At 31.6% G+C, this 27,807-nt stretch overlaps 1 protein-coding gene across 12 annotated transcripts; it reads left to right on the top strand.

Annotated features, from left to right (window-relative positions):
* The first annotated feature begins 19,333 nt into the window (after positions 1–19,333).
* LOC146885555 (uncharacterized) lies at positions 19,334–27,204 on the top strand. 12 transcript variants are annotated; one of them, XM_085674432.1, is made up of 9 exons: positions 19,334–19,699; positions 19,813–19,889; positions 20,456–20,565; positions 20,768–20,827; positions 21,103–21,241; positions 22,446–22,742; positions 22,824–22,935; positions 23,017–23,180; positions 23,277–27,204. In XM_085674432.1, exon 9 carries the CDS (start codon positions 25,123–25,125, stop codon positions 26,035–26,037), a length of 915 nt encoding a protein of 304 aa, XP_085530558.1. In that variant the 5' UTR covers positions 19,334–19,699; positions 19,813–19,889; positions 20,456–20,565; positions 20,768–20,827; positions 21,103–21,241; positions 22,446–22,742; positions 22,824–22,935; positions 23,017–23,180; positions 23,277–25,122; the 3' UTR covers positions 26,038–27,204. The 12 variants fall into 12 exon arrangements, with proteins under 12 accessions (XP_085530558.1, XP_085530566.1, XP_085530560.1 ...); XM_085674433.1 differs by lacking the exon at positions 20,768–20,827 and having other exon boundaries at positions 19,336–19,498; positions 19,583–19,699; XM_085674440.1 differs by lacking the exon at positions 19,813–19,889 and having other exon boundaries at positions 19,334–19,682.
* The last annotated feature ends 603 nt before the right edge of the window (positions 27,205–27,807 follow it).

Genomic DNA, 27,807 nt, shown 5'->3' with positions numbered 1-27,807 from the left:
TACAAAACAAAGAATGGTCTTCAATTGGGTGCTTCATGGCTTCTAGCACGTTGAACTGCACCTTCTCATCTCCTATATCCATAGTCAAGGATCCTGCATGCACGTCTATCTTGGTACGTGCTGTCATCATGAATGGTCTTCCCAAGATAATTGTGGTTGAACTCATTCCTTCATCATCCTTCATGTCCAAGATATAGAAATCTGCAGGAAAAATTAATTTGTCCACATGGACAAGCACATCTTCTAGCACACTTGCAGGGTTAACTGTGCTACGGTTGGCCAATTGAATGACCACACCAGTAGACTTAAGAGGTCCAAGATGAAGTGAAGTAAAAACAGATAAAGGCATTACATTAATGGAAGCTCCTAAATCTAACATAGCATTATCAAACTTAGTACTTCCTATAATGCAGGGAACAGAAAACATACATGGATCCTTACACTTTTGCGGCATTCTGACTGCAGGCTTCTTAATTAAGCTAGAGACATTTCTTCCCATGTTCACTACCTCTTTGTCCATAATACGCCTTTTATGTGTACATAATTCTTTGAGAAACTTGGCGTATTTAGGAATTTGTCTCACAGCATCCAACAAAGGGATGTTTATCTCCACTTTCTTGAAAGTATTCAGGATTTCTTTGTCTAACTCCTCCATCTTTTTAGTTTTTGGTTTCAAACAGTTTGGATAGGGAGGAGGAGGAGAATAAGGAGAAGGATTTTCAGAGGAAGTATTAGGGGATACCAACCTGGAGTTGTCCCTTCATCATGTCAGCCATCATTTTCATCATTGCTTCCATGTTTGAATCACCAGAGGTTGCAGTTGGTTGTGGTTGTTGCCTCTATTGAGGTGGAACATAGACTTGTTGGTGTTGAGGCTGTTGATTTCCCCATTTCTGGCTGGGATATTCCTTCCAATCTGGGTTGTACTTGTTGGAGGACAAATCATGGTTGTATTGCTGCCGAGGTGGTCTATTATTGCCATAGATGTTTGCAGCATATGCCTGAGGTTGTTCATTGTCTAACGTCCCTGTCTCTTTTAACATAGAACAAGCCTCTGTAGGATGATTAGTAGAAGCACAAATTCCACATAAAGTAGAAGGGATAGGCTTTTTCTGTAAGTCTGTCAAGGTCCTTACCATGGCCGCTAAGTCATCCAACTTCCCTTCTAATTTCTTGTGATCTGCAACATATGAAGCTTCTACTCCATGGGTTCCCTTCAATAGAGTTATAGAATTACTCCTTGTGGAAAATTGTTGATGGTTCGACGCCATAGTTTCAATCAATTGTCTTGCATTTGTTGGCGTTTTGTCCACCAATGACCCTCCACTTGCAGCATCTATCATTTGTCTATCCATGATACTCAATCCCTCATAAAAGTATTGAATGAGGAGATGCTCGTTTATTTGGTGATGAGGACAGGAAGCACATAACTTTTTGAATCTTTCCCAGTACTCGTGAAGACTTTCTCTTTCTTGTTGCCTTATCCCATAAATATCTTTGCGAATAGCAGCAACTCTAGATGCTGGAAAAAACTTTTCTAGAAATAATCTTTTCAGAGTCTCCCAGGTATTGATGGATCCTGGCGGAAGGCAGTATAACCAATTCTTAGCGACATCTTGCAATGAGAATGGAAAAGCCTTAAGCTTGATATGTTCCTCTGTCACTGTTGTAGGTCTCATGGATGAACAAACAACATGAAATTCCTTCAAATGATGGTATGGGTCTTCTCCTGCTAATCCATGGAATTTGGGTAAAAGATGGATTAACCCAGACTTAAGCTCACATTCTCCATCTGGATATTGGATGCACATGTTTTGTGTAATTGCTGCATCCGGCGAAGCCAACTCTCTTATTGTTCTTTCTTCCATTCTATCTTCTTGAATCTCTGGTTCAGGTGATGGATCAGAAGATATGTTAATCACCGGAGGTGATTCTAGCGATACACTTTCAGTGGTAGGTTCAGATGATGATGGTGCTCCTTCAGTAGAACACCTGAGTTCAAGTCTCCTACGTGATTTCCCTGAAAGTGAAAGTGTTTCCCTGAAAGTGAAAGTGTTTCCCTGTGTGCTTTCGAGTTCTGAATCAAGTTGATAAAATTGACCCGGATTGGCCCGAGTCATGCACTATGCAGTCCACCTGAAAGTGAAAGTGTTTCCCTGTGTGCTTTTTTTTTTCTTCCTATTCTTGTTTTGGAGAAAGATTTCAAGAAAGAAATGAGTTAAGATGTCGTTGGGTCTACTCCCAGGAAAGAGAGGTGTGTCACAGTGGACAACTTAAATACCAAGTCTTTCCTAGACAGAGTTTTCCAAACTAGTCTCAAAAAATTTCTTAAAAGAAATTCTTAATCAAAACAAAAATAGAGCTTTGCTTGGAATATATTAAAAGAAAACAAAAGACTACAAAATAACAAACTCTATTAAACGTATATGTGTAAAATAAATAAAAATAAAAATAATAAAATAAAATAAAATAAAATAAATAAAAATAGAATCAAAATAAAAGAAATACTAACCGTATTCCCCGGCAACGGCGCCAAATTTGATAACGCTGTCGTTAGGCGATCAAATTACCACTACTTTACCAACTTCAGTATTGCCAGTTAGTAGTGAACAAAATAGTTAGGGTTAAGATAACCCTGAGTCGTCTCAGGACGAATACGGAATTGATCACAAATATTTGATTCTTAAAAATGCAATTAAAACTACCAATTATAAAAATAGGGGGTTTTGATATGCAAAGAAAATGACACGGAAGATTGTAAACACAGTAATAGTAAATAGGTCAATTCCACTGCTTTTTCTAAATAAGATTCTTCATTGGTTATCTAGAGATTATTGTTAAATTAATTATTGTTGTTGATTTACAAATAAATCAATGTAAAGACTCAATTCATTTGTTGGCATCCTCACTTTTAATCAAAGTACAGTCTCAATTAAAAGTGAGAATTGTTAGATTGTCCATAGTAAGTTTAATCAAAGTACAGTCTCAATTAATTTTACTATGCCTAATCATGTCTATTCCTTTGTTTCTTTACCAAATAGAAAACTTAATTAATCAAAGTAAAGTCTTGACAAATTTAGTTAAAGTAATTACCTCTAATCAAATTAAAGTCTCAATTATTGGCAAAAACTTATTTAATCAAATGAAAGTTTCTAAACAAAATCAAAGTAAAGTCTCAATTAAATTTAAAAACCTTTTAACTCATATGATTAGCATGCATGTAGATTTAAAATCATTATTTTGTATTCAATTAAGAAGCAAAGGACATAGATAAACAAAAACCACAACAATAATCAAAATAACAAAACATATAAATTCATCTAACCTCATAATCCATTTAAGAAATTACAGTGGAATCAACCCTAAAAGCTTAGCCCTCCATGGCTTTGATGGAATACATGATGAAATGAAGGAAAGAAAATAAAAGAAAGAATGAGAGATGTGGTGGAGACGGTATCTGCCAAAACCAGAGAGTTCTAAGTGTTAAAACTGTAAGTTGTCACTTGTAAAATGTCTTTAAGTCTCTTTATATAGGCTTCCACTAGACTTTGGGCTTAATCTGTCAGTTGCTAAAATCTTTTATTTTTATTTAATTAATTAGCAACTTAATTCCTGTCCAATTTCCAATTCTGCCCCTCTCACTTAGCCATATTCGCAGTTTTGACCAGAGTTGACTGCTGACTTTGACCAGTTGACCAATTTAACTACCCTATCAGATGTTGACACGTGGCACAGAGTGCACTTTCTCTCTCCAGACTAGGGTTTGCTGCGTTTAGGGTTTCATGGAGGCTTGTAGGTGCTGCAACGGCGCGGCTGACGGCGCGGCGGTCAGATTTCCGGCGTGGTGGTGTTGCTTCTGGATTCTCGCAAGGATGCAGGTGGTGGCTCGTCAAGCATGGTGTTGGTAGCTGCTGCTGCTGCGCGGAACGCGGGTGGAGTGCGTGACGGCGCTGGTTCATGCAGATGGTGATGCGTGGTGCGGCGACGGCTGTGTTCGCGATGTTGCTATAGATGCGCGAACGGTGATCGCGAGTGGCACCGCTGGATGGTTCGAAGTTGCAGGTGCGGAGGCGAGAAGATGGACGGTGGCTGGTGCAGTGGTGTGCGGAGCTTGCGCGATCTGTGGTGGCGCGAGTGAATGACGAAGAAGATGGTGTTCGTGGAGGTGCTGTGGCGTGGTGCAGATTCCGGCGAAGAGTTCGCGGTTCCGATCTGTTCCTCGCTGCTGGTGGTGCGTGAAGGTTGCGGGAATGGAGGCTGCTGTTTCCGGCGAGTTGCAGTGGTGGCCAGCGAGGAGATGGCGGCGGCGGCTGCCATGGTGGGTGGAAGGGAAATTAGGGTTAGGGTTTCATGTGTGAGATGGAGGAGATGATGACGTGGCAAGATCTGAGTGGTCAATTTGGTGAGTGGAGGATTATGACACGTGGCAGCTTATGGTTGGTTAATTTTAAAAGGTGGGGATTGCCACATGGCATGATCTGGTTGAGTGGAGTTTAAGTGGTAGGAAGGGTGCAACTTAGTGAAAACTGGGGGTGCAGAACAGGTTTTTGTGGTCCACTTTGCAAGAATGTGCAAATAAAATATGGGGGTGCATTTAGCTCCTGATTTATTCTTTTTCAGAATTTCTTTATTTTGGACTTATTTTGTAACTTTGAATATTTCAAAATCACACTATTAATTGACCAAAAATAAATTCCAGCTGCATTAACAAACGTTAAAATATCCAATAATATTTTATGCAACTAAAATCAATTTTTACGCCACTTTTACCAAACTTACTCAATAAATCCAATAATCACAAATCCTAATTAAATCAATCTTTAAGCACAGAAAATTCAATTAAATCCCCAAATTTAAATATTAAATGAGGGCAAAAATTTGAACTCATCACCTCCCCTTTCTCTCTTTCAAGTTTTATTGGAGAGAAAGGGAGAGGATCACATCAAATGGATTATAGTGTGAAGTTTGTGTTGTTTACTTTAAGTGGATTTAAGGTGAAAGTGGGTGCATTTAGAGTAAAGTTTGTTAAAGTTTGTGAGTGATTTGATGGATGTGATAGATTATAAATTCTATTAAAATCAAGGAAAATAAGGTTACCAAAATCTGTTTTATTTTAAAATAATTAAAATTTATCATTATATAAGTTTGATTTGTCATAGAAAAAAATATTAAAATGTATAATTGAAAATAACATATTTCAGTAAAAGAATATTTATAAAATAATGTAATAAAAAAATTTATAATTGATATTTACTTTTTAAACCTTATTTCATAACAATTTTCAAATTTTCGTTAAAACAATTTTTTACACATTTTCATAATTACACCCTCAAACCATTTCATAACAAAGATGATTGAAAAATAGAGGAATTTCCCTCTTCCTTCCCCATCTTTCTCCCTCAATGTTGATTGGAGGGAGAGGATGAGGATGAATTCAAGTGGATTAGAGTGTGGAGATTTCTTGTTCATTTTAAAGGGATTAAAGGTGAAAGTGAGGGGATTTAGAGTAAAGTTTGTTAGGGTTTGTGAGTGATTTCATAGATGTGATAGATTAAAAATTATATTTAAAACAAGGAAAAACAAGATTACCAAATTTTCGTTTATTCTAAAAGTAATTAAAAAAATATCATTATATAAGATTCATTTATCATAGAAAAAATATTAAAATGTATAAATGAAATTAACATATTTTAATAAAAAAAGATTTATATAATAATGTAATAAAAATATTTATAATTGAAAATTACTTTTCAAACCTTATTTTATACAATTTTCAAATTTACGTTATTAATTATTTTTGTAAAAATATTTTCAAAATCCATATTTTTACATCATTTTCATAATTAAGCTGAAAAAAAGTTTGAGACATAATTTAATCTCGATATCACCTTTAAACCATGGCATAACATAGATGATTGCAAAGAATAGGAATTTCTCCCTTCCCTTCCCTATCTCTCTATCTTGATTGGAGAGAAAAGAGAGAAGATAACATCAAGTGGATTTAAGGTGAAAGTGGGTGGATTTAGAGTAAAGTTTGTTAAAATTTGTGAGTGATTTGATGGGTGTGATAGAATCAAAATTATATTAAAATCAAGGACAAATATGATTACCAAAATGTCCTTTATTTTAAAAATAATTAAAAATTATTATTATATCAGGTTTATTTGTTGTAGCAAAAATTGTAAAATGTATAAATGAAAATAACATATTTTAATAAAAAATGATTTATAAAATAATGTAATAAAAAATTTTAAAATTGATAATTAGTTTTTAAAACTTATTTTATAACAATTTTCAAATTTTGGTTAAAATAATTTCAAAAGCCATATTTTTACATCATTTTCATAATTAAGCTAAAAAATAAATTGCGGACATAATTGTAATCTTGATATCACCCTCAAACCATTGCATAACAAAGATGATTGAAAAATGAAGGAATTTCCCTCTTCATTTCCCTCTCTCTCCCTCATCGTTGATTGGAGGGAGAGAGATCGGAAGAATTCAAGTCGCTTAGAGTTTGAAGCTTGTCTTTTTCATTTTAAGGTGGTTAAAGGTGAAAGTGAGTGGATTTAGAGTAAAGTTTGTTGAACTTTGTGAGTGATTTGATGGATGTGATAGATTAAAAATTATATTTAAATCAAGAAAAAACAATATTACCAAATTGTCCTTAATTTTAAATATGACTACAAATTATCGTTAAACAAGTTTGATTTGTTGTAGAAAAAAATATTAATATGTATAAATGAAAATAAAATATTTATAAAATAATGTAATAAAAAATTTTATAATTAATAATTACTTTTTAAACCTTATTTTAGAACAATTTTCAAATTTTCGTTATTAATTATTTTTGTAAAAGTAATTTTAAAATCCATATTTTTACATCATTTTCATAATTAAGCTGAAAAATAAATTGCTAACATAATTGTAATCTTTCAATCACCCTCAAACCATGGCACAACAAAGATGATTTAAAAATAAAAGAATTTTCCACTTCCTTCCCTCTCTCCCTCAAGGTTGATTGGAGGGAGAAGGAGAGGATGACATCAAGTGTAATATAGTTTAAAGTTTGTGTGGTTCACTTTAAGTGGATTAAAGGTGAAAGTTATTTGATTTAGAGTAAACTTTGTTAATGTTTGTGAGTGATTTGATGGATGTGATAGATTAAAAATTGTATTTAAATCAAGGAAAAACAAGATTACCAAATTCTTCTTTATTTTAAACATAATTAAAAATTATCATTATATACGTTTAATTTGTGGTAGAAAAAATATTAAAATGATATGAAAGTAACATATTTTAATAAAAAATATTTATAAAAGAATGTAATAAAAAAATTAATTGAAAATTACTTTTTAAACCTAATTTACTAACAATTTTCAAATTACGTTATTTTAACATCATGTTCATAATTAAGCTGAGAAATAAATTGCGGACATAATTGTATTCCTGATATCAACCTGAAACCATTGCACAACAGAGATGATTGAAAAATAGAGGAATTTCCCTCTTTCCTTCCCCTCTCTCCCTCAATGTTGATTGGAGGGTAAAGGATAAGATGAATTCAAGTGGATTAGAGTGTGAAGCTTGTCTTGTTCACTTTAAGGGGATTAAAGGTGAAAGTAAGTGGATTTAGAGTAAATTTTGTTGAAGTTTGTGAGTTATTTGATGGATGTGATAGATTAAAAATTATATTTAAATCAAGGAAAAACACGAATACCAAATTGTTCGTTATTTTAAAAATAATTAAAAATTATCACTATATAAGTTTGATTTGTCATAGAAAAAATATTAAAATGTATAAATCAAAGTAACCTATTTGAATAAAAAAATATTTATACAATAACGTAATAAAAAATTTTATTATTAATAATTACTTTCTAAACCTTATTTTATTAAAAATTTCAAATTTTCGTTATTAATTATTTTTGTAAAAATAATTTCAAAACCATATTTTTACATCATTTTTGTTATTAAGCTGAAAAATAAATTGCGAACATAAATGTAATCTTGATTTTACCCTCAAACCATTGCATAACATAAGACGATTATAAAATAGAGGAATTTCCCTCTTCCTCCCCCCTCTCTCCCTCAACGTTGATTGGAGGGAGATGGAGATGATGAATTCAAGTGGATTAGAGTGTGAAGCTTGTCTTGTTCACTTTAAGGGGATTAAATGTGAAAGTGATTTGATTTAGATTAAAGTTTGTTGAAGTTTGTGAGTGATTTGATAGATATGATAGATTAAAAATTATATTTAGATAAAAAAAAAACAAGATTACCAAATTGTCCTTTATTTTGAATATGATTAAAAATTATCATTATTTAAGTTTGATTTATTGTAGAAAAAATATTAATATGTATAAATGAAAATAACATATTTTATTAAAAAATATTTATAAAATAATGTAATAAAAAATTTATAATCAATAATTACTTTTTAAACGTTATTTTAGAACAATTTTCAAATTTTCATTCTCAATTATTTTTGTAAAAATAATTTTAAAAACCATATTTTCATATCATTTTCATAATTTAGCTGAAAAATAAATTGTGGGTATAATTATAATCTTGATATCACCCTCAAACCATGGCATAACGTAGATGATTTAAAAATAGAAGAATTTCCCTCTTCCTTCCCCACTCTCAAGGTTGATTGGAAGGAAAGGGAGAGGATGACATCAAGTGGATTACCGTGTGAAGTTTGTGTTCTTCACTTTAAATGGATTAAAGGTGAAATTGGGTGGATTTAGAGTAAATTTTGTTAAAGTTTGTAAGTGATTTGTTGGATGTGATAGATTAAAATTTATATTTAAATCATGGAAAAACAAGATTACCATATTGTCCATTATTTTAAAAATAATTTAAAATTATCATTATATAAATTTTATTTGTCGTAGAAAAAATATTAAAAATAACGTATTTTAATGAAAAAATATTTATAAAATAACGTAATAAAAATTTTATAATTAATAATTAATTTTTAAACCTTATTTTATAAAAAATTTCAAATTTTTGTTAATAATTATTTTTAAAAAAAATAATTTGAAAAGTCAGATGTTTACATCATTTTGATAATTAAGTTGAAAAATAAATTGCGGACATAATTTAATCTTGATATCACCCTCAAACCATTGCATAACATAAGATGATTAAAAAATAGAGGAATTTCCCTCTTCCTTCCCGTCTCTCTCGCTCAACGTTGATTGGAGGGAGAGGGAGAGGATGAATTCAAGTGGATTAGAGTGTGAAGCTTGTCTTGTTCACTTTAAGGGAATTAAAGATGAAAGTGAGTGGATTTAGAGTAAATTTTGTTGAAGTTTGTGAGTGATTTGATGGATGTGATAGATTAAAAATTATATTTAAATCAAGGAAAAACAAGAATACCAAATTGTCCGTTATTTTAAAAATAATTAAAAATTATCATTATATAAGTTTGATTTGTCGTAGAAAAAATATTAAAATGTATAAATCAAAGTAACATATTTGAATAAAAAAATATTTATAGAATAACGTAATAAAAAATTTTATAATTAATAATTACTTTCGAAACCTTATTTTATAAAAATTATTAAATTTTCTTTATTAAATATTTGTGTAAAAATAATTTCAAAAGCCATATTTTTACATCATTTTTGTTTTTAGGCTGAAAAATAAATTGCGGACATAATTGTAATCTTGATATCATCCTCAAACCATTGCATAACATAAGATGATTGAAGAATAGAGGAATTTCCCTCTTCCTTCCCCTCTCTCCCTCAACGTTGATTAGAGGGAGAGGGAGAGGATGAATTCAAGTGCATTAGAGTGTGAAACTTGTCTTGTTCACTTTAAGGGGATTAAAGGTGAAAGTTTTATAATAAAAAATAATAATAAGTTTAAAATAGAAAAATAGTTTTTAAATTATCAAAATAGTTTTATAAAATATATTTGAATTTATAAAAAAGATGAAAAAAGGATAACGGTAAAAAACTATAACATATTGTTTTAAAAATATATATATTAGGCTAATAAAGCAAAGTAATAAAAATAAAAATAAATAATAAAAAGATATATATATATAATTTCTACTAAAGAAAGAAATAAAATTAAAATTAATAAAGGTAAGGAAATTTTAAAATAAGTGGTTATATGTTACCATTACTCAACTGCATCCTACATATACTCCCACAATCTAGATTCTCTCCCCATTTTTCTCTCAACCTCTACACAGAGTTAATCTCTTAGATTATGCTGATAAAAATAGAAAAAAAGGTCTCAGGATCTGATAGTCTTTCACGCTCACATTCGTCCCTGGAGCTCTTTTTATCTTTTCTCCACTTCATTCAAAGAGAGGTTTTTTTCACACAACACATAAGATATATATTTCTCCTTTATCTACCGTTATCTTCTTCCTAAGGTCAAAAATATCCTTTTTGGATCTCACTCTCATCACCCTTCATTAATGATCATTCTAGAACAATTCACACTTAGGGATCACATACCACGATACCAAACACAAAGAAAAAGACATGAAAAATACTTCTTGGAGGGGCAAAGCCACCAAAACATGGAGCTTTGAGAAGATAAGAGAAATACACTTGCAAACATTGTTTTGATTTTGAAAAGAAAAAATCTTCAAACAGGTGTGAAAATCCAGGTTTTTCTTTTCCCTTTTATATTTACTTGTGATATTTATTATGAGATCATAGCACTTGACATATTGATTGTTTTTTTTCTCTCTTTTCCTTCTCTTACACTGAAGCTTGCTCTCATCATGACATCGTATGTATATGTTCTAATTATCATTTCTTTTATGAAACTGTCTCTTGTAATGTGGTTTTGTTATGTCAAAAGAAATGGTTGGTTGTGTAATATACGGAATTTGGATGGGTTTTGTTGCCGTTAATATTAGATAAAAGTTGCATATGTGTGTTGGCATAAAAAGTGTCAAAGAAACATAAACCTTATATGTATATGTGAATCTTTGCATTTGAAAACTTCTTTTGGTACATTTAGTTTATTAATTAAAATCTTTTATACTTTTTCCTTAATTTCTTTTATCAGAATGCGAGTGTTGATTTTAATGGCTAATATAATATGTTGTTTATATTGGATGTTTCAAAATAACGCACAAGATACACACTAAACATGAATATTAGAATAAAGAATTTTGAGATAGCTATTGAATAATAAATATGTCTAGGCATTAATTGAGAAAATTTTATTTTTGTTTGGTGATATTCTTTTCTAAAAGAGATATATAATATTTTACAAAAATTATCAATTATTTATCATGTTGAGCCTCGAATTTGCTTGATAATTAAAATTTCAAAATTCTCATTAATTATCATGTTGAGTCAAGTGAATAAAAAATAATAGTATAAAGGAACTAATAATTTATTAAGCTGAACTAGTAATATATAAAATAAAATAAAGAAAAAAAAAGTTAGGTGAAAGAAAAAAGGCCCATGTTTGTTTTTGTTTGCATTGCTCTTTTTGAACCTCTTTTCTGATATTTGCAGCTTTAAGCTTCATATGACCAAACTACTTTGCACACCCCTGTTGCTTATGTTTTGCACCTCCGTTCTTTTACTTTGTGCGCCCTCTATTTTAGTATTTGCACTCCTCTAATAATCATCAAAAATTTAGGTTCTTCACACCCGTGTTATGGTATTCATGCCTTTACTTTCATGTTACTTGATGATTCATTTCTTTTGTATAAAATCATTATCTTCTTTCACGTCAAAATTTTTACAAATTGAAGATTATTAATTATCATGTTAAGTCTCAAACTTACTTGATGATTATAATTTTCATTTGATTTCAATAAACTTTAATTATCATGTCAAGTCCCAGACTTGCTTGATAATCATTATTTTTTATAACTTTAATTATCATGTCGAGTCCCAGACTCGCTTGATAATAATAATTTTTCATAATTTTAATTATCATGTCGAGTCCCGAACTTGCTTGATAATGATTTTTCATAACTTTAATTATCATGTCGAGTCCTAAACTTGCTTGATAATGATTATTTTTCATAATTTTAATTATCATGTCGAGTTCCAAACTTGTTTGATAATCATTTTCCATAACTTTAATTATCATGTCGAGTCCCGGACTCGCTTGATAATAAGTATTTTTCATAATTTAAATTATCATGTCAAGTCCCAAACTTGCTTGATAATCATTTTTCATAACTTAAATTATCATGTCGAGTCTCGGACTCGCTTGATAATCATTATTTTTCATAACATTAATTATCATGTCGAGTCCCAGACTCCCTTGATAATCATTATTTTTCATAATTTTAATTATCATGTCGAGTCCGGACTTGCTTGATAATCATTATTTCCATAACATTAATTATCATATCGAGTCTCGTACTCGTTTGATAATCATTAGTTTTTATACTTTTTAATTATCTTTTTGGGTCCCTGACTAGCTTGATAACTACTTTTTACAACATACAACACTTCTCTAATACAATTTGATTTTAAAAACCCTTCCATCTTTTTCAAACAATTTTTTTTATTCTATTCTAGAACTATGTGATCCTTGATTTTCCATTCTAAATGGATATACATAGGAGCAAGGCCAAGTCTTTGTCGGGTTCGTCTTAAAAAAATTAAAATATTTTCAAAATCATTTTCCGTAGTCTTTTATTTAGAACTACGTTGATCCCTGATTTTCCATTCTAAATGGAAATACGTAGGAGCAAGGCCAGGTCTTTGTCGGGTTTGTCTTAAAAATAATTAAAATATTTTCAAAATCATTTTCCGTAGTCTTTTATTTAGAACTACGTGATCTCTGATTTTCCATTCTAAATGGAAATACGTAGGAGCAAGGCCAAGTCCTTGTCGGGTTCACTTCCCAAAAATTTAAAATCTTGATAAAGAACTACGTAATCCTCATTCTTCATTGCGAATGGAGATATGTAGGAGCAAGGTCAATCTTGGCGGGCCCAAATAAAAATTTCAATATTATTTTCTTTAATATTTGGTATTTTTTATTTGTTTGATTTGTTTGATTTTTTTAATTTTATTTATTTATTTATTTTAATTTATTTTTGCAGGAAACCAAATATTTTTAAAATTGCATTAATTTTGCACACTTAATTAAAAGGAACTGTCTTTGGATGGGTGTTGTGGAGTGCTAATAACTTCTCCACACGTAACCGACTCCCGAACCCAAACTTGGTTTCGAAGACTATTTCTTTTTAAGGTTTTTCTATAGTTTTCCTTAATAAATTATGGTGGCGACTCCTCTATATTTTAAAATAATTTTTTCGCCGTCCCGTTGTGACCCTGGTTGCGACATATATCAATTTTAAAATTTTCGTTATTAATTATTTTTGTAAAAATAAAATCCAAAGCCATATTTTTACATCATTTTCATAATTAAGCTGAAAAATAAATAGCGGACATAATTGTAATCTTGATATCACCCTTAAACCACGACTTAATAGATATGATTAAAAAATAGAGGAATTTCCCTCTCCCTTCCGCTCTCTCTTCCTCAAGGTTCATTGGAAGGAGATGGAGAGGATGACATCAAGTGGATTACAGTGTGAGGTTTGTGTTGTTCACTTTAAGTGGATTAAAGGTGAAAGTGAGTGGATTTAGAGTAAAGTTTGTTAAAGTTTATGAGTGAGTTGTTGGATGTGATAGATTAAAAATTATATTTAAATCAATCAAAAACAAGATTACCAAATCATCCATTATTTTAAAAATAATTAAAAACGATCATGATATAAGTTTGATTTGCTGTAGAAAAAATATTAAAATGTAAAAAATGAAAGTAACATATTTTAATAAAAAAATATTTATAAAAAACGTAATAAAAAAGTTTATAGTTTATAATTACTTTTTAAACCTTATTTTATAACAATTTTCAAATTTTTGTTATTAATTATTTTTGTAAAAGTAATTTCAATAGCCATCCTTTTACATCATTTTCAAAATTAAGTTGAAAAATAAATTGCGGATATAATTGTAATCTTGATATCACCCTCAAACCATTGCATAACATATATGATTGAAAAATAGAGAAATTTCCCTATTCCTTCCCCTCTCTCCCTCAACGTTGATTGCAGGATGAGGGAAATGATAAAATCAAGTGGATTAGAGTGTGAAGCTTGTCTTGTTCACTTTAAAGGGATTAAAGGTGAAAGTGAGTGGATTTTGAGTAAAAGTTGTTGGAGTTTGTGAGTGATTTGATTGATGTGATAGATTAAAAATTATATTTAAATCAAGAAAAAACAAGATTGTCCTTTATTTTAAATACAATTAAAAATTATCATTATATCAGTTTGATTTGTTGTAGAAAAAATACTAATGTGTATAAATGAAAATAACATATTTTATTAAAAAAATATTTATAAAATAATGTAATAAAAAATTTTATAATTAATAATTACTTTTTAAAACTTATTTTATAACAATTTTAAAACTTTTGTTACTAATTATTTTTGTAAAAATAATTTCAAAAGCCATATTTTAACATCATTTTGATAATTAAGCTGAAAAATAAATTGCGGACATAATTGTAATTTTGATGTTACCCTCAAACCATTGCATAACATAAGATGATTGAAAAATAGAGGAATTTCGTTCTTCCTTCCCTTCTCTCTCCCTCAACGTTGATTGGAGGGAGAGGGAGAGGATGAATTGAAGTGAATTATAGTGTGAAGCTTGTCTTGTTCACTTTAAGGCGATTAAAGGTGAAAGTGAGTGGATTTAAAGTAAGGTTTGTTGATGTTTCTGAGTGATTTGATGGATGTGATAGATTAAAAATTATATTTAAATCAAGAAGAAACAAGATTTGTCCTTTATTTTAAATATGATTCAAAATTATTTTTATATAAGTTTGATTTGTTGTAGGAAAAATATTCATGTGTATAAATGAAAATAACATTTTATTAAAAAAATATTTATAAAATAATGTAATAAAAAGTTTAATAATTACTAATTACTTTTTAAAATTTATTTTATAACAATTTTAAAACTTTCTTTACTAATTATTTTTGTAAAAATAATTTCAAAAGCCATATTTTTAAATCATTGTCATAATTAAGGTGAAAAATAAATTGCGAACATAATTGTAGTCTTGATATCACCCTCAAACCATTGCATAACACAAATGATTGAAAAATAGAGGAATTTTCCTCTTCCTTCCACTCTCTCCGTCAAGGTTGATGGGAGGGAGAGGGAGAGGATGAATTCAAGTGGATTAGATTGTAAAACTTGTCTTGTTCACTTTAAGGAGATTAAAGGTGAAAGTGAGTTTATTTAGAGTAGACATGGTTGAAGTTTGTGAGTGATTTGATGGATGTGATAGATTTAAAATTATATTTAAATCAAGAAAAAATAAGATTACCAAATTGTCGTTTATTTTAAATACGATTAAAAATTATCATGATATAAGATTGATTTGTTGTAGAAAAAATATTAATATGTATAACTGAAAATAAGATCTTTTATTAAAAAAATATTTATAAATAATGTAATAAAAAAATTTATAATTTATAATTACTTTTTAAACCATACTTTAGAACAATTTTCAAATTTTCGTTATTAATTATTTTTGTAAAAATAATTTCCAAAGCCATATGTTTACATCATTTTCATATTAAGCTGAAAAATAAAGTGTGGACATAATTGTAATCTTGATGTTTCCCTCAAACCATTGCATAACATAAGATGATTAAAAAATAGAGGAATTTCCCTTTTCCTTCCCTTCTCTCTCCCTCAACGTTGATTGGAGGGAGAGGGAGAGGATTAAGTCGAGTGAATTATAGTGTGAAGCTTGTCTTGTTCACTTTATGGGGATTAAAGGTGAAAGTTATTTGATTTAGAGTAAAGTTTGTTGAAGTTTGTGAGTGATTTGATGCAGTGGCGGAACTTGGACAAAAAATGTAGGGGGGGCCAAGTTATATTTGTTATATATTATTATTTTTAGAAGAAAAACTCTTCATTTTTTCTCTTCATTTCGTCTCCTTAAAACAAACACACATAATAGTAGAATTCAAAAAAATATTACTATCATTCGCTATTATATCATGATACCAAACCATGAATACCGTTTTAGATAAGCCATTCGTATCTCATCAATTTGATATGGTGGTATTGTCAAATTTGATGTCGTTTTTCCTAGATGACGTTCTAATGATTTTTTAAATTCATTATATGTAACTCTGAGAACTTTAGAGTTTTGCTTTTTATTGTCTTAAATTCTTGGTTCTTATTAAATTTCTCAAGTTTAATTAACGTAAATGCATTTTTTTTCATCTTTATCACAAACCTTCCTCTTTGGAAAAAGGAATCAAGTTTTTTACTTTTTATCATAATCTTTCTAATATAAATTTATCACCTCTTGCATATTTAGAAAAAATAAAATTTATATTCATAAATAAATATTATCACAATGCAAAACATAACAAAACTCATATTACTTTAATTAAATAAGCTATACTGTATAAATTCAAAACTTAAAAAAAAAAGTTACCATAGGTAAAAAAAACACAAAATCCCTAAATTTCATAATTAAGGGTTATAATAATCTAGGAAAAATTATAATTAGAGTTCATACCTGATGAAGGATTGACCCCAACCAAGGATGAAGGCACATGCTTAAGAAGACTAAGCATGTTTAGAAAGGAAGTTCACTAATCCTTCATCCCTTTCATTTGTGTTTGTTATTTTTGATTTCCTAAGTTGACTTAGTTGAATCAACTTTAGTTGACTTGTTGACCTTTGACTAGGTTTGACTTGTTGACTATAGTTGACTTGACTTAAGCCAACATGCTAATCTATGTTTATTTGCTTTGTAGGTTAATTAGGAATAAGAAAGAAATGCTAGGTGACACATGGTGATTGGGGAGCATAAATGATGTGGAGGAGAGAGTAAAGAAAAGGCATAAAGCATAAAGTAAAAGGCATGAAGCAAGTGTACCTATGTACCTTTGGTCTCCTTTGTTTTTAGCACACTTTGGCCACTTTTTGGAGACATATGAGACACATTCTTTGTCTCTTTTTGTGCTAGAACGAAATTAGCCTTGCACACACCATAGTTAGCTCTTTTGTCTCTCAATTTTGTAACCTTATTTGACCTAGTTTCTAGAAGCTAGGGTTAGGTTTTTGTAGAGACATCCTTAGGTATCTTTTATTTGCTTAGAGGCCTCTAAACTCTTCTATATAAGGGGTGCTCCTAGACATGTAAAAGGGTTGAAGATTTTAAAGTAAAAACACTCTTGTGTCTCAATCATTTGTGAGAGTTTCCTCCCTAGGGAGTGAATACTTTTCAGCCTTATCTTGCATAGCAAGTGGCGGCACACATCCACTCATCTTCAAGGTTGTCATGGCTTCTAGCCTAGCCTTGTAGTGCCGTGCTTCTCACATTTTTACCATTTCTTTCCTTTCCATTTTATGTTTTCTTCTTCCTTTAATTGTTCTTGGTTTTCTATGGTTTATATGCCTTCCATTTCCTTTTTTTTTGAATCAATCCATCATCTTCTTCTCTTGAGCTTTGTGAAAGGAACCTTCACATCTACATAGCTTGCTATCTTAATGTCTAGTGGGGATTTCACTTAGCTTTCTTAATCAACTCACACCATATTCAATAATCTTAAAAAGGAACAAGATAATCCTTCATCATTTGGTATATAGAGCCTAGGTTATCTTGAATATGGTGTTTTTCATGTTCTAACCTTGTTTTGTGTAGCTATCTTTGAATGGTCCACATAAAAACAATGCTGGTAGAAACTGTTCACGATTTTAAAAGATTAAACTGCACCTGCTCAGTGGTCCAAAAATTACGTTCCTGATGTCAAAAGAAAGCTCTGTGAGTCTAGTTTTTAACAAAAAAAGAACCAATGCATTTGGAGTTCTGTGGAGAGAGTTATGATTGAAATAGTGAGCAAAGGTCAGAGCTGCCGAGATCACCGCGAATCAACGTTTTTCAGGTTATGTTGGGCAGTTTTGGCTACTATTTTTGTTACTCTTCTTACTCCTAAATGTGGTTGGATAACATGTCTTTGGATGCTTAGTCTTTGAGCCTCAAATCCATGAGTTTAAAATGCATGATAGCTACATGTTTATGTCTTTGTGTATGTCATGTTGAGTCTTTAAATGTGTCTAACTTTTGCTTGAGTCATATGTCATATGCTTCTTTGAGTTTTCTTATTCTTGTTTCTAAGTATTTGAGCTATTGCATGAGATCTATGCCTTTTGTTGTAGCATGCTCCTTGAAATTGATTTTGACCTAATTTTTAAGGAACTAAGTGTCACTACAAGAAATTTGCTAATTTGCGAGGGAAATTAGCGAGGGAAAATTTTGCTCGCTAATTTGTCGCTAATTAGCGAAGGATTAGCGACAAACTAAAATTGTAGTTAAGTTGTAGCTAATGAGCGAGGGACTAGACACAACATAATATGGTAGCTAAGTTGTAGCTAATTAGTTAGAGATTAAACACAACACAAATATGGTAGTTAAGTTGTAGCTAATTAGCGAGGGACTAGACACAACATAATATGGTAGCTAAGTTGTAACTAATTAGTTAGGGATTAAACACAACACAAATATGGTAGCTAAGTTGTAGCTAATTAGTTAGAGATTATACACAACATGATATGGTAGCTAAGTTGTAGCTAATTAGTTAGGGATTAAACACAACATAAATATTGTAGCTAATTAGTTAGGGATTATACACAACATGATATAGTAGCTAAGTTGTAGCTAATTAGTTAGGGATTAAACACAACATAAATATTGTAGCTAAATTGTAGCTAATTAATTAGGGATTAGATACAATATAATATGATAGCTAATTAATTATGATTAGTGATTTTGTTGCTAATCCAAAGCTAATAAATTGAATTTGTAATTAAAAGTAATAATATACAAACTATTCTATAAAATATGAATTTATTAAATAAATTTTTAAAAACTATCAACAAATTATCAAAATATATTTTATTATTATATAAATTAATCTTTTACTTGTTAATTATATTTATTATATATATATATATATATATATATATATATTAAAATAATAACTAAAATTTAACTAATACAATATATTTCTTTCCGTTTAAATATTATTATAAAAGGTATTAAAAAATTCTTATTAATTATATTTAAAATCAAATGATTAATTATTATTTTTGATAATTACTTATTATCTTTACGCTGCTTTTTTATATTTTATATGTTAATTTATTCAAATAAAAGGGATATTAATTAATTTAAATTGTTACATATTATTATATATATTATTATATTTATGGTATAATTTGTTCTATATTATTTAATTTTTTAAACATTTTAAATATGAAAAGGGTCATTCATCTGCAGATTCACCTCTACGAATCTGAAGTCACTGTTCTCTTTTCTCCTCTATCAACTTTCGTATTTTTCTCGTGCCACACTATTCCTTTTTTTCCTAGGGTTTATCATCGTCTCATTCAATTAATGCGTTTTCATTTCGTTTTCGTTTTCCGGTGTTGGCTCCTCGGTACTTACTTTTACTGATCTCGCATGTAATCCGTATGTTGAATTATTTTGATTAGACTTTTGTAAGCCCTTTGACGCGGCATAGGCATCGAGTGGCGGCTTTTAGAACGGCCTGGCTGCGAAGCAGGAGAGCGACGACGGCGAAACCATAGATGACGGAGGCGTCGGTGGTGTAAGAGCAAAAGGTTTTGTCGTCGCATCGGTGTGCTTCTTCTTCCTATATTATGTTCTTTAACATCGTCACACTCTTTCTACTTCAAACTCTTCGTGAACCTAATTCTTCCTTTTCCCTTTTTTTTTTCCTTTTTTGTACAGAGCTTTTTTGCCTTCATTGTCAATATTTAGTTCATTGCAAAAGTTTTCAGAGGGAGTATTTTAAGAATTCCTGCTTAGTAAGTGAAACTTATTCTATTTATAATTTGGAAGCATTTTTTATTTTGAATTGATTTTTTTTTTTGCTGTTTTGAAGATTTACATAAATATTTTGACCAAATTAATCCTATAATGTTCATTGCAAGTCACTGTTTCTGCTGAATCAAGCATGGATGCTAATGCAGGAAAAATTTCCTTACTTAGAGAAAATGAAACATTGCTGAAAGCAAATAAGAGTCTAAATTGTTCATTATGTCTTGATCAACCGTAGGGAGGTTTTCCTAAAATGTATCATAAATTTTTATTAACAATATATACCAATTAAACTCTTAATTTTATTTCTATGTTAGGGATTACTTAGAGTTTTCTTTCCTTGACCATGTTCAATTTTCACACTAATAGTCAATTATATATACAAGGACAAGTATATATTGAATTAAATGAAATGAATCTGAAAGAAAACAAGCAGTTGCAGTAAGTTGTGCTTATGGGATTCTTTAATTTCTTTATGCAAAACCAAAACTTGATCATTAACTCATTTCTTTGTTTTTGACCCTAATTAATTCTTGTAAATTTTATCATGAAGGTGGCTAATCAACTATCCAGCAAACCGAAAAGCTCTGCTATATATTCTTCTGACCTGCAACGGACTTTTGAAATAGCACAGATAATTACAGTGAATGTGGAGAACAAGAGGTTTGAACACACAATAAATAAATTATCTTTTAAATTAATTTACATAATAATTCAAACGTTTTTAAATTTTATCTAAATAATTTTCTACTTAATAAATTCATTGTAATGTTTGTATAACAAATAAAAACCAATTCCACCTTCCAAAGTCATATACCACCCATCTACATGTTCAAACATGATTTAACTTTGATTGAAAGTATAGGTTGTGAAGGATTTGGAGCTACAGGAAAGACACATTTGTGTGTTGTGGTTATATTCAATGGTGAGAAAATCATTGAAGTGAAACTGTTGTTTTTGGGTCACATTTCTTAACACTTTGAAGCAAACTTTATATTTCCCAACTTATAAATGATTAAATGGATGTATTATTCTACGCTTTTTAAGTTATTAATTTATATAGGACAACTCCTATTTTACTGAATAAGAATAAAATGGAATATTTTACATGTTCTTTTACATGCGGAATTTACATTTTTGGCCTAAGTTGTGTAGCAAGTATTTTCATATTCAATTTGGTTGATGGTCTATATTATGCAGATCAAACTTCTAGTTCATCTGGCCATGGGAAGAGTGGGCTTATGTCCTAGACCTCCCAAAGTGGTCTCCACAACGTGTCTTTGTCCAAGAAGTTTTGGAGAGGGAAGTTCGCTTGTCATACTGGGACAAAGTTAAGCAGGTAGTTTATCAAAGCTAGAACCACAATAAATTTTACTTTTGTTGCAAATTGCCCTGTGATGAGACAATTAGACTGCATTTCCACTCATGATCTTTTCATGGTTATGGATATATAGGGAAATCATAAATGGATTAGATATTTTTGTTTATCTGTTTTTGTTATGTAGAGGAATGGATGCTTTGTTAAATAGAATAATTTTTTATTTTCCAGTTTCCTTGTGAGGTAACTCACTCCAGGATCATATGTCAGGGGAATTGTTGCGAAATCTTCTTAGAGAATTTGAACAGATAAAACATAGTGAAAATTGAATAAGAGAATATTTTTATTTACTGTTTTCACACATTGAATGTTATGTACAAGAGTCATTTATAGACATATATGTCTAAGAAGCTGTTATAAACTGACAGTTGTACAGAGAAAAAATATACAATGAAAGAAACATAGCTTTTAATTTTAAGAAGATACTCTTCCATAGATTTAGATTCCAGTCTAACAACACGTTGCAATGCACAATTGCCTTGCTTGAGACTTGGTTGGTTCGAAGTACGAAGTACTCATGAATTTTGTCCCAAACTTCATAGAAATGACTGGCACGAAGCACATGAGAAAGAACAGACTTCGAGAGTGTACATAGCTTTGGTCTGCTAGGGCAGTGGAGCTTACAACTGAGGGGAAGTAGATAGGTTAAAGAGCTTGCAGCAGAGGAGAGCAACTTCTCTTCTCTCACAGCAAGTTTCCCTACCCTAATGTCTGATCTCTATTTTTGGCTTTGTATTTATATTTTATCTGAAAGAAACAAATAACTTTAATTGACTAAAACACATTAATTTTTTTTATCAACGTCTTTTTGGTGAAAAAGTTGTCATGTGGCTATTTATTACTCCTGCATTTTATTGAATGTCATGCTTAAGAATTCAGTTGTAACTTAATTTATTATGTGATTTAGAGGTTATTTTCATTATCTGTTATTTCTACGCATGAGTATGTAAGTATGATTTTGCATTTTTTGTAGGATATTATGGTTCATGTTATGAAACTATGGTTTGTGATACTTTATTCCCATCCTACTAATCATGTCTAAAGTTTTGATATTGACTACATTGGATGCTTTTCTATTAGCAGCAGAATTAATTGAAAGGTGTTTTTTTATATAGTTGGCATATTGATGTTTTTATGGTATGTATATTTTCATGATATTTTGTAGAGTATTGAAAATGCACCTTGTTTGGAAGAATTGCTTCCTCCAAAAAGCGGGCCAAATTTTAGTTTTGGTTCAGAAGATGGTAAGGAAAGCATTGAGCATGCACTGTTTGGAAAGCTCAACAGCATGGTTAAAGGGAAGTCACCTGTCCGTGAAATAATCTCTTGGATTGATGAAAGTTTGTTTCCAATGTACCTAAACTACATTAAAGTTAATGGCCAGATCCTTGGAGATGCAGAGTTTGACAACACCTTTGGGTGGGATAACAAGCATGTTGGAGCAAGAATACTTCTTTCCAAGGTTTCTATCCTTCACTGAACTGCAAACAAAACTAGAAACATAATGTTTTCTAATTTAGAGTTTTTGTTTTCCTGGTTTTAGGAATTCTTGGTTCAAAGGGTATAATCCCTCCATGACTACAAGGGCCATGCAGACAATTTCGTTTGTTACCTAATTCTTGGGACCTCTTTCTCTTCCACCCAGTATACCCCAGGTGAAGTTCATTTTTACTCGCTCCTAGTGGAAACATGTCTCTGTGGTCCAAATTGTAATGGTTACCTTCTTGTTATACTAGGTGGTCTTCTTTTCAAGATGAGTGATAGCAACATGCAGTATGTCACATCCACCTCCTTCCTATTGTTAACATACGCCAAATACTTGACCTCAGCTCATACGATTGTTAACTGTGGTGGAATCGCAGTAACACCAAAGAGGCTCCGGTCAATAGCCAAAAAACAGGTTGGGAAAAAAGAAAAAAATACACTAATTTGAATGTGATTCTTCATATGCTTGTTTTTAATTTGTATATATGCAATCTGAATTTTGTTTGTGCAGGAATTTTTCTTCGACAAAATTTGTGGAATGCATGGGTTGAAGACTCTTCATTTTTTTCAGTTCATCATTACCGAAGCACAAGTGATAAATATTAGTTATTTCATATTAATATTAGTATAATGTATTTATAATGAAAACTGGCAACAAAAGTTAATTATTCCTTCTTCATGGAATCATAATTCAGTACTCAGTGTGAGTTGTTTACAACTGTTTATTTAATATAAGTGTACTTATAACGTCATCATTTCTTATATTTCTTCCTATTACTCAATCACCATTTTGCACAAAACCATCGACATCCCCAACTTTGGCTTTATTGAGCGTACATATATTTTGATAGAGAAGAGAAATAGATTAATGCATACGGTAAATATATTATGGTTAGAATATAAATGCATAAATAGGTATTAAGGTGGAGATTAAGTTAAGTTGTTAATTTGACTAAATAGTTCTTTGGAAGGATTAAGCCTTCACAAATTCGCATAAACAAGTTTAAAAGAATTTTTTAGCTACAGTCACTTGCTAGGGATGAACCAAAGATTTGTTACAACCACTTTGTTAGGGATTAGCTAGAAATTTGCTACGATCATTTTACTAGGGATTAGCGAGGGATTTGCTACAACCACTTTGCTAGGGATTAGTTAGGGATTTGCTACAAATAATTTGCTAAGGATTAACTAAAGATTTGCTACAATTAATTTGCTAGGGATTGGCTAGAGATTTGCTACAAACATTTTGCTAGGGATTAGTTAGGGATTTGCTACAATTAGTTTGCTAAGGATTGGCTAGTGATTTGCTACAAACATTTTGCTAGGGATTAGTGAGGGATTTGCTACAACCGTTTGGCTAGAGATTAGCTAGAGATTTGCTACAAATAGTTTGCTAGGGATTAGCTAGAGATTTGCTACAAACATTTTGCTAGGGATTAGTTAGGGATTTGCTACAAATAGTTTGCTAGGGATTAGCTAGGGATTTGCTACAAACTGTTTGCTAGGGATTAGTTAAGGATTAGCCAGGGATTAGCTAGGGAGTAGTTCCCTCGCTAATTAGCTACCTATAATTTAGCTAAGGTTTAGTGTCCTCGCTGTTTCCTCGCTAATCCTTCGCTAAATCGTTTTGCGAGGGATCAGTGAGGGATTAGCTAGGGATTGTTCCCTCGCAAATCTGGAAATTTGTTGTAGTGTGTTCAAGACACCCTAAAATATCCTTCTCATCATCTTAAGTACCTAGTTTTGAAAAGAAAAATTATTTTCATGACCAAAAACAGTTTGGCCGAGAGCTAATGTGTTGCTTGGTGAATCCATTTGGCCATTTTTACTAGGTGTTATGCTACCAAATTTTATACTTGGATTTTGGGTGATATTGGCAAATTAGTTCCATGCTTTAACTTGATTATGATATTTCTTGGTGTATGCATAATTTGAGGTATAATCTTGGCTTGTTCAAATGCTTTCCATAGAGTCTTTAAAAGTGTTTTTCATTGCTTTAGTCTTGTTCAAGTTTTGTCTTTAAAACAAAATTTCCTTAGAAGTTAAACTTTCTTGTTTTGTGCTTTTCTTGCTTGTCACTAGGTGTTCTTTGTTGTGTCATAGTAGTTTTCTTTTCTTGAAACTCTTGGGATGTTGTGGCCGAATCACTTGTCTTGCATTTGAAAGGTTTTGAACAAGTTTTTAAAAGTGTTTGCTTCACTCCTTTAGTGGATTTTGAGTGCTAGCCTTGCCTTGTTACTTTGGGAGTGTGACCTAAACACTTGGGTTGCATTTTGGGTTGGATTTCGATTTTCATGTTGTCTAACCCCTAATCCATTTATTTTGTCTCGGATTTGAGTGTTTTTGTTGTAGGAATCATGGCAAGTTCATCAAATGCACCTACACCAAACAAAAACAATACCTTGATGAGATTGCTTCGGGATTTGGAGTTGTCTAGGAAGGAGGCCTTTGAACAATTGAGAAAGGACAAGGAGCAAAGTGACCTAAGAATCCAAGAGCACATTCAAAGGCTTGAAGCTAAGGAGCAAGAAAGAGAGGCTAGGAAAAGAGGGCATTCTAGGCGCAAACCATCACAAGAGAAGCAAACTCCAAAGATTCCTAAGTTCAAAGGAGAAAATGACCCAAACATCTACATTGAGTGGGAACAAAGAGTGGACCAAATTTTTACCATTCATGTAGTTAGTCATCAAAAGCAAGTAGATTTGGTAGTCTTAGAGTTTGAGGATTATGCCATGACTCTGTGGCATCAATTATGTATGGACAATATTAACCAAGAGTCACTTGCGACTTCTTGGAGGGACCTTAAAAATTTGATGCACGCTAGATTTGTTCCTTCCTACTATAGGAGGGAGACTCTTTTGAAGCTCCAAAGGCTTCAACAAGGGTCCATGTGTGTGGATGAATATTACAAGTTAATGGAGTCCATGCTTCTAAAAGTAGGACTCCAATTTGAAAGTGAAGAGGAAAAGGTAGCTAGATTTGTGAGTGGGTTAAGGAGGGACATACAAGATTTAGTAGAGTTATATGAGTACTCCTCTCTTGACAAAGGTTTACATTTGGCCATCAAAGTTGAAACTAATTGCAAAAGAAAAAAGAGGCCAAGAGGAGTGGTTCATACAATGACTACTATTCTAGTACTTGGAAAGATAAAGAAAGAAAACATGATAAATCACCACTCAAGAGTTCCAAAGACCCACCTCCTAGGACTAATTCGTCTAGGCCTTCTAATGAAACTCCTAATTCTTCTCAAGGTACAAGGCCAAGTTCTATAAAATGTTTTAAGTGTTTGGGATATGGGCACATAGCTTCAAATTGTCCCACCAAAAGAACCATGGCCTTAAACCTTAAAAAAGAAGTAGAGAGTGAACATTCTTCTCCCCCTTCCCCCAAAAGTACTTCTTCCCACACTTCTTCTTCAAGTGAAAGGATTAAACCCCTTGAAGGTGGATTGTTAATGATAAGGCACCAACTAAGACAAGTTTCCAAGGAACTTGACCCTTCTCAAAGACAAAACCTTTTTCATTCAAGGTGTCATATCAAAGAAAAATTATGTCCCCTCCTCATAGATAATGGAAGTTGTGTAAATGTGGTTAGCACAAGGCTTGTGGACAAGCTTGGCTTGAAAACTATCCCTCATGCCAAGCCCTACAAGCTATCATGGCTTAAGAAAGAAGACATTAAAGTAACTCAACAAGTCCTCATTAACTTTTCAATTGGAAATTTTAAAGATGAGGTGTTATGTGATGTTGTGCCTATGGAAGAAACTCATATTTTTTAGGTAGGCCATGGCAATTTGATAGAAAAGTCTTTTATGATGGTCATGCTAACACCTATGCTTTCTCCTTCCAAGGCAAGAAGTTCACACTCCTACCTCTCTCACCCAATCAAGCAAATGAGGACCAAAATAAAGTGAAAGATAAGAGAAAAGATGAAAAAGAAAAAAAGCAAGTTACCTCCAAAGTGTTACTTGCCTCTAAAAAAAGATTTTCAAAGCAAGATGGACATCACCATTCTTTCTTCTCTTGCAAGTCTCAAAAGGAAGACCCAATGCGCAAGCATGAGAAGAAGAGTGGTTTAGAAAAGAGGGATGACCTAACCAAAGCTAGGGGTAGTACCCTTAGAAAAGATGGAACAACAGCTCATAAAAGGGAGGCGCAAAACCTCCCCCAAATCAAGTCAAGCTCCATCTACAAAGGCTTAAAGAATTTGTGGTCAAATTCTCTCCAAGAAGGGGAGGATGATGAAGGATTGATCCCAACCAAGGATGAAAGCACATGCTTAAGAAGACTAAGCATGTTTAGAAAGGAAGTTCATTAATCCTTCATCCCTTTCATTTGTGTTTGTTATTTTTGATTCCCTAAGTTGACTTAGTTGAATCAACTTTAGTTGACTTGTTGACCTTTGACTAGGTTTGACTTGTTGACTATAGTTGACTTGACTTAAGCCAACATGCTAATCTATGTTTATTTGCTTTGTAGGTTAATTAGGAGTAAGAAAGTAATGCTAGGTGGCGCATGGTGATTGGGGAGCATAAATGATGTGGAGGAGAGAGTAAAGAAAAGGCATAAAGCATAAAGTAAAAGGCATGAAGCAAGTGTACCTATGTACCTTTGGTCTCCTTTGTTTTTAGCACACTTTGGCCACTTTTTGGAGACATATGAGACACATTCTTTGTCTCTTTTTGTGCTAGAACGAAATTAGCCTTGCACACACCATAGTTAGCTCTTTTGTCTCTCAATTTTGTAACCTTATTTGACCTAGTTTCTAGAAGCTAGGGTTAGGTTTTTGTAGAGACATCCTTAGGTATCTTTTATTTGCTTAGAGGCCCCTAAACTCTTCTATATAAGGGGTGCTCGTAGACATGTAAAAGGGTTGAAGATTTTAAAGTAAAAACACTCTTGTGTCTCAACCATTTGTGAGAGTTTCCTCCCTAGGGAGTGAATACTTTTAAGCCTTATCTTGCATAGCAAGTGGCGGCACACATCCACTAATCTTCAAGGTTATCATGGCTTCTAGCCTAATCTTGTAGTGGCGTGCTTCTC

Source organism: Vigna unguiculata, chromosome 6 (assembly GCF_037176805.1).
Source record: "Vigna unguiculata cultivar grain cowpea cultivar isolate G323 ecotype 2 chromosome 6, ASM3717680v1, whole genome shotgun sequence".
NCBI lineage: Eukaryota > Viridiplantae > Streptophyta > Magnoliopsida > Fabales > Fabaceae > Vigna > Vigna unguiculata.
The sequence above is the reverse complement of the archived record's forward strand: the minus strand, read 5'-3'. Positions and strand labels throughout refer to the sequence as shown.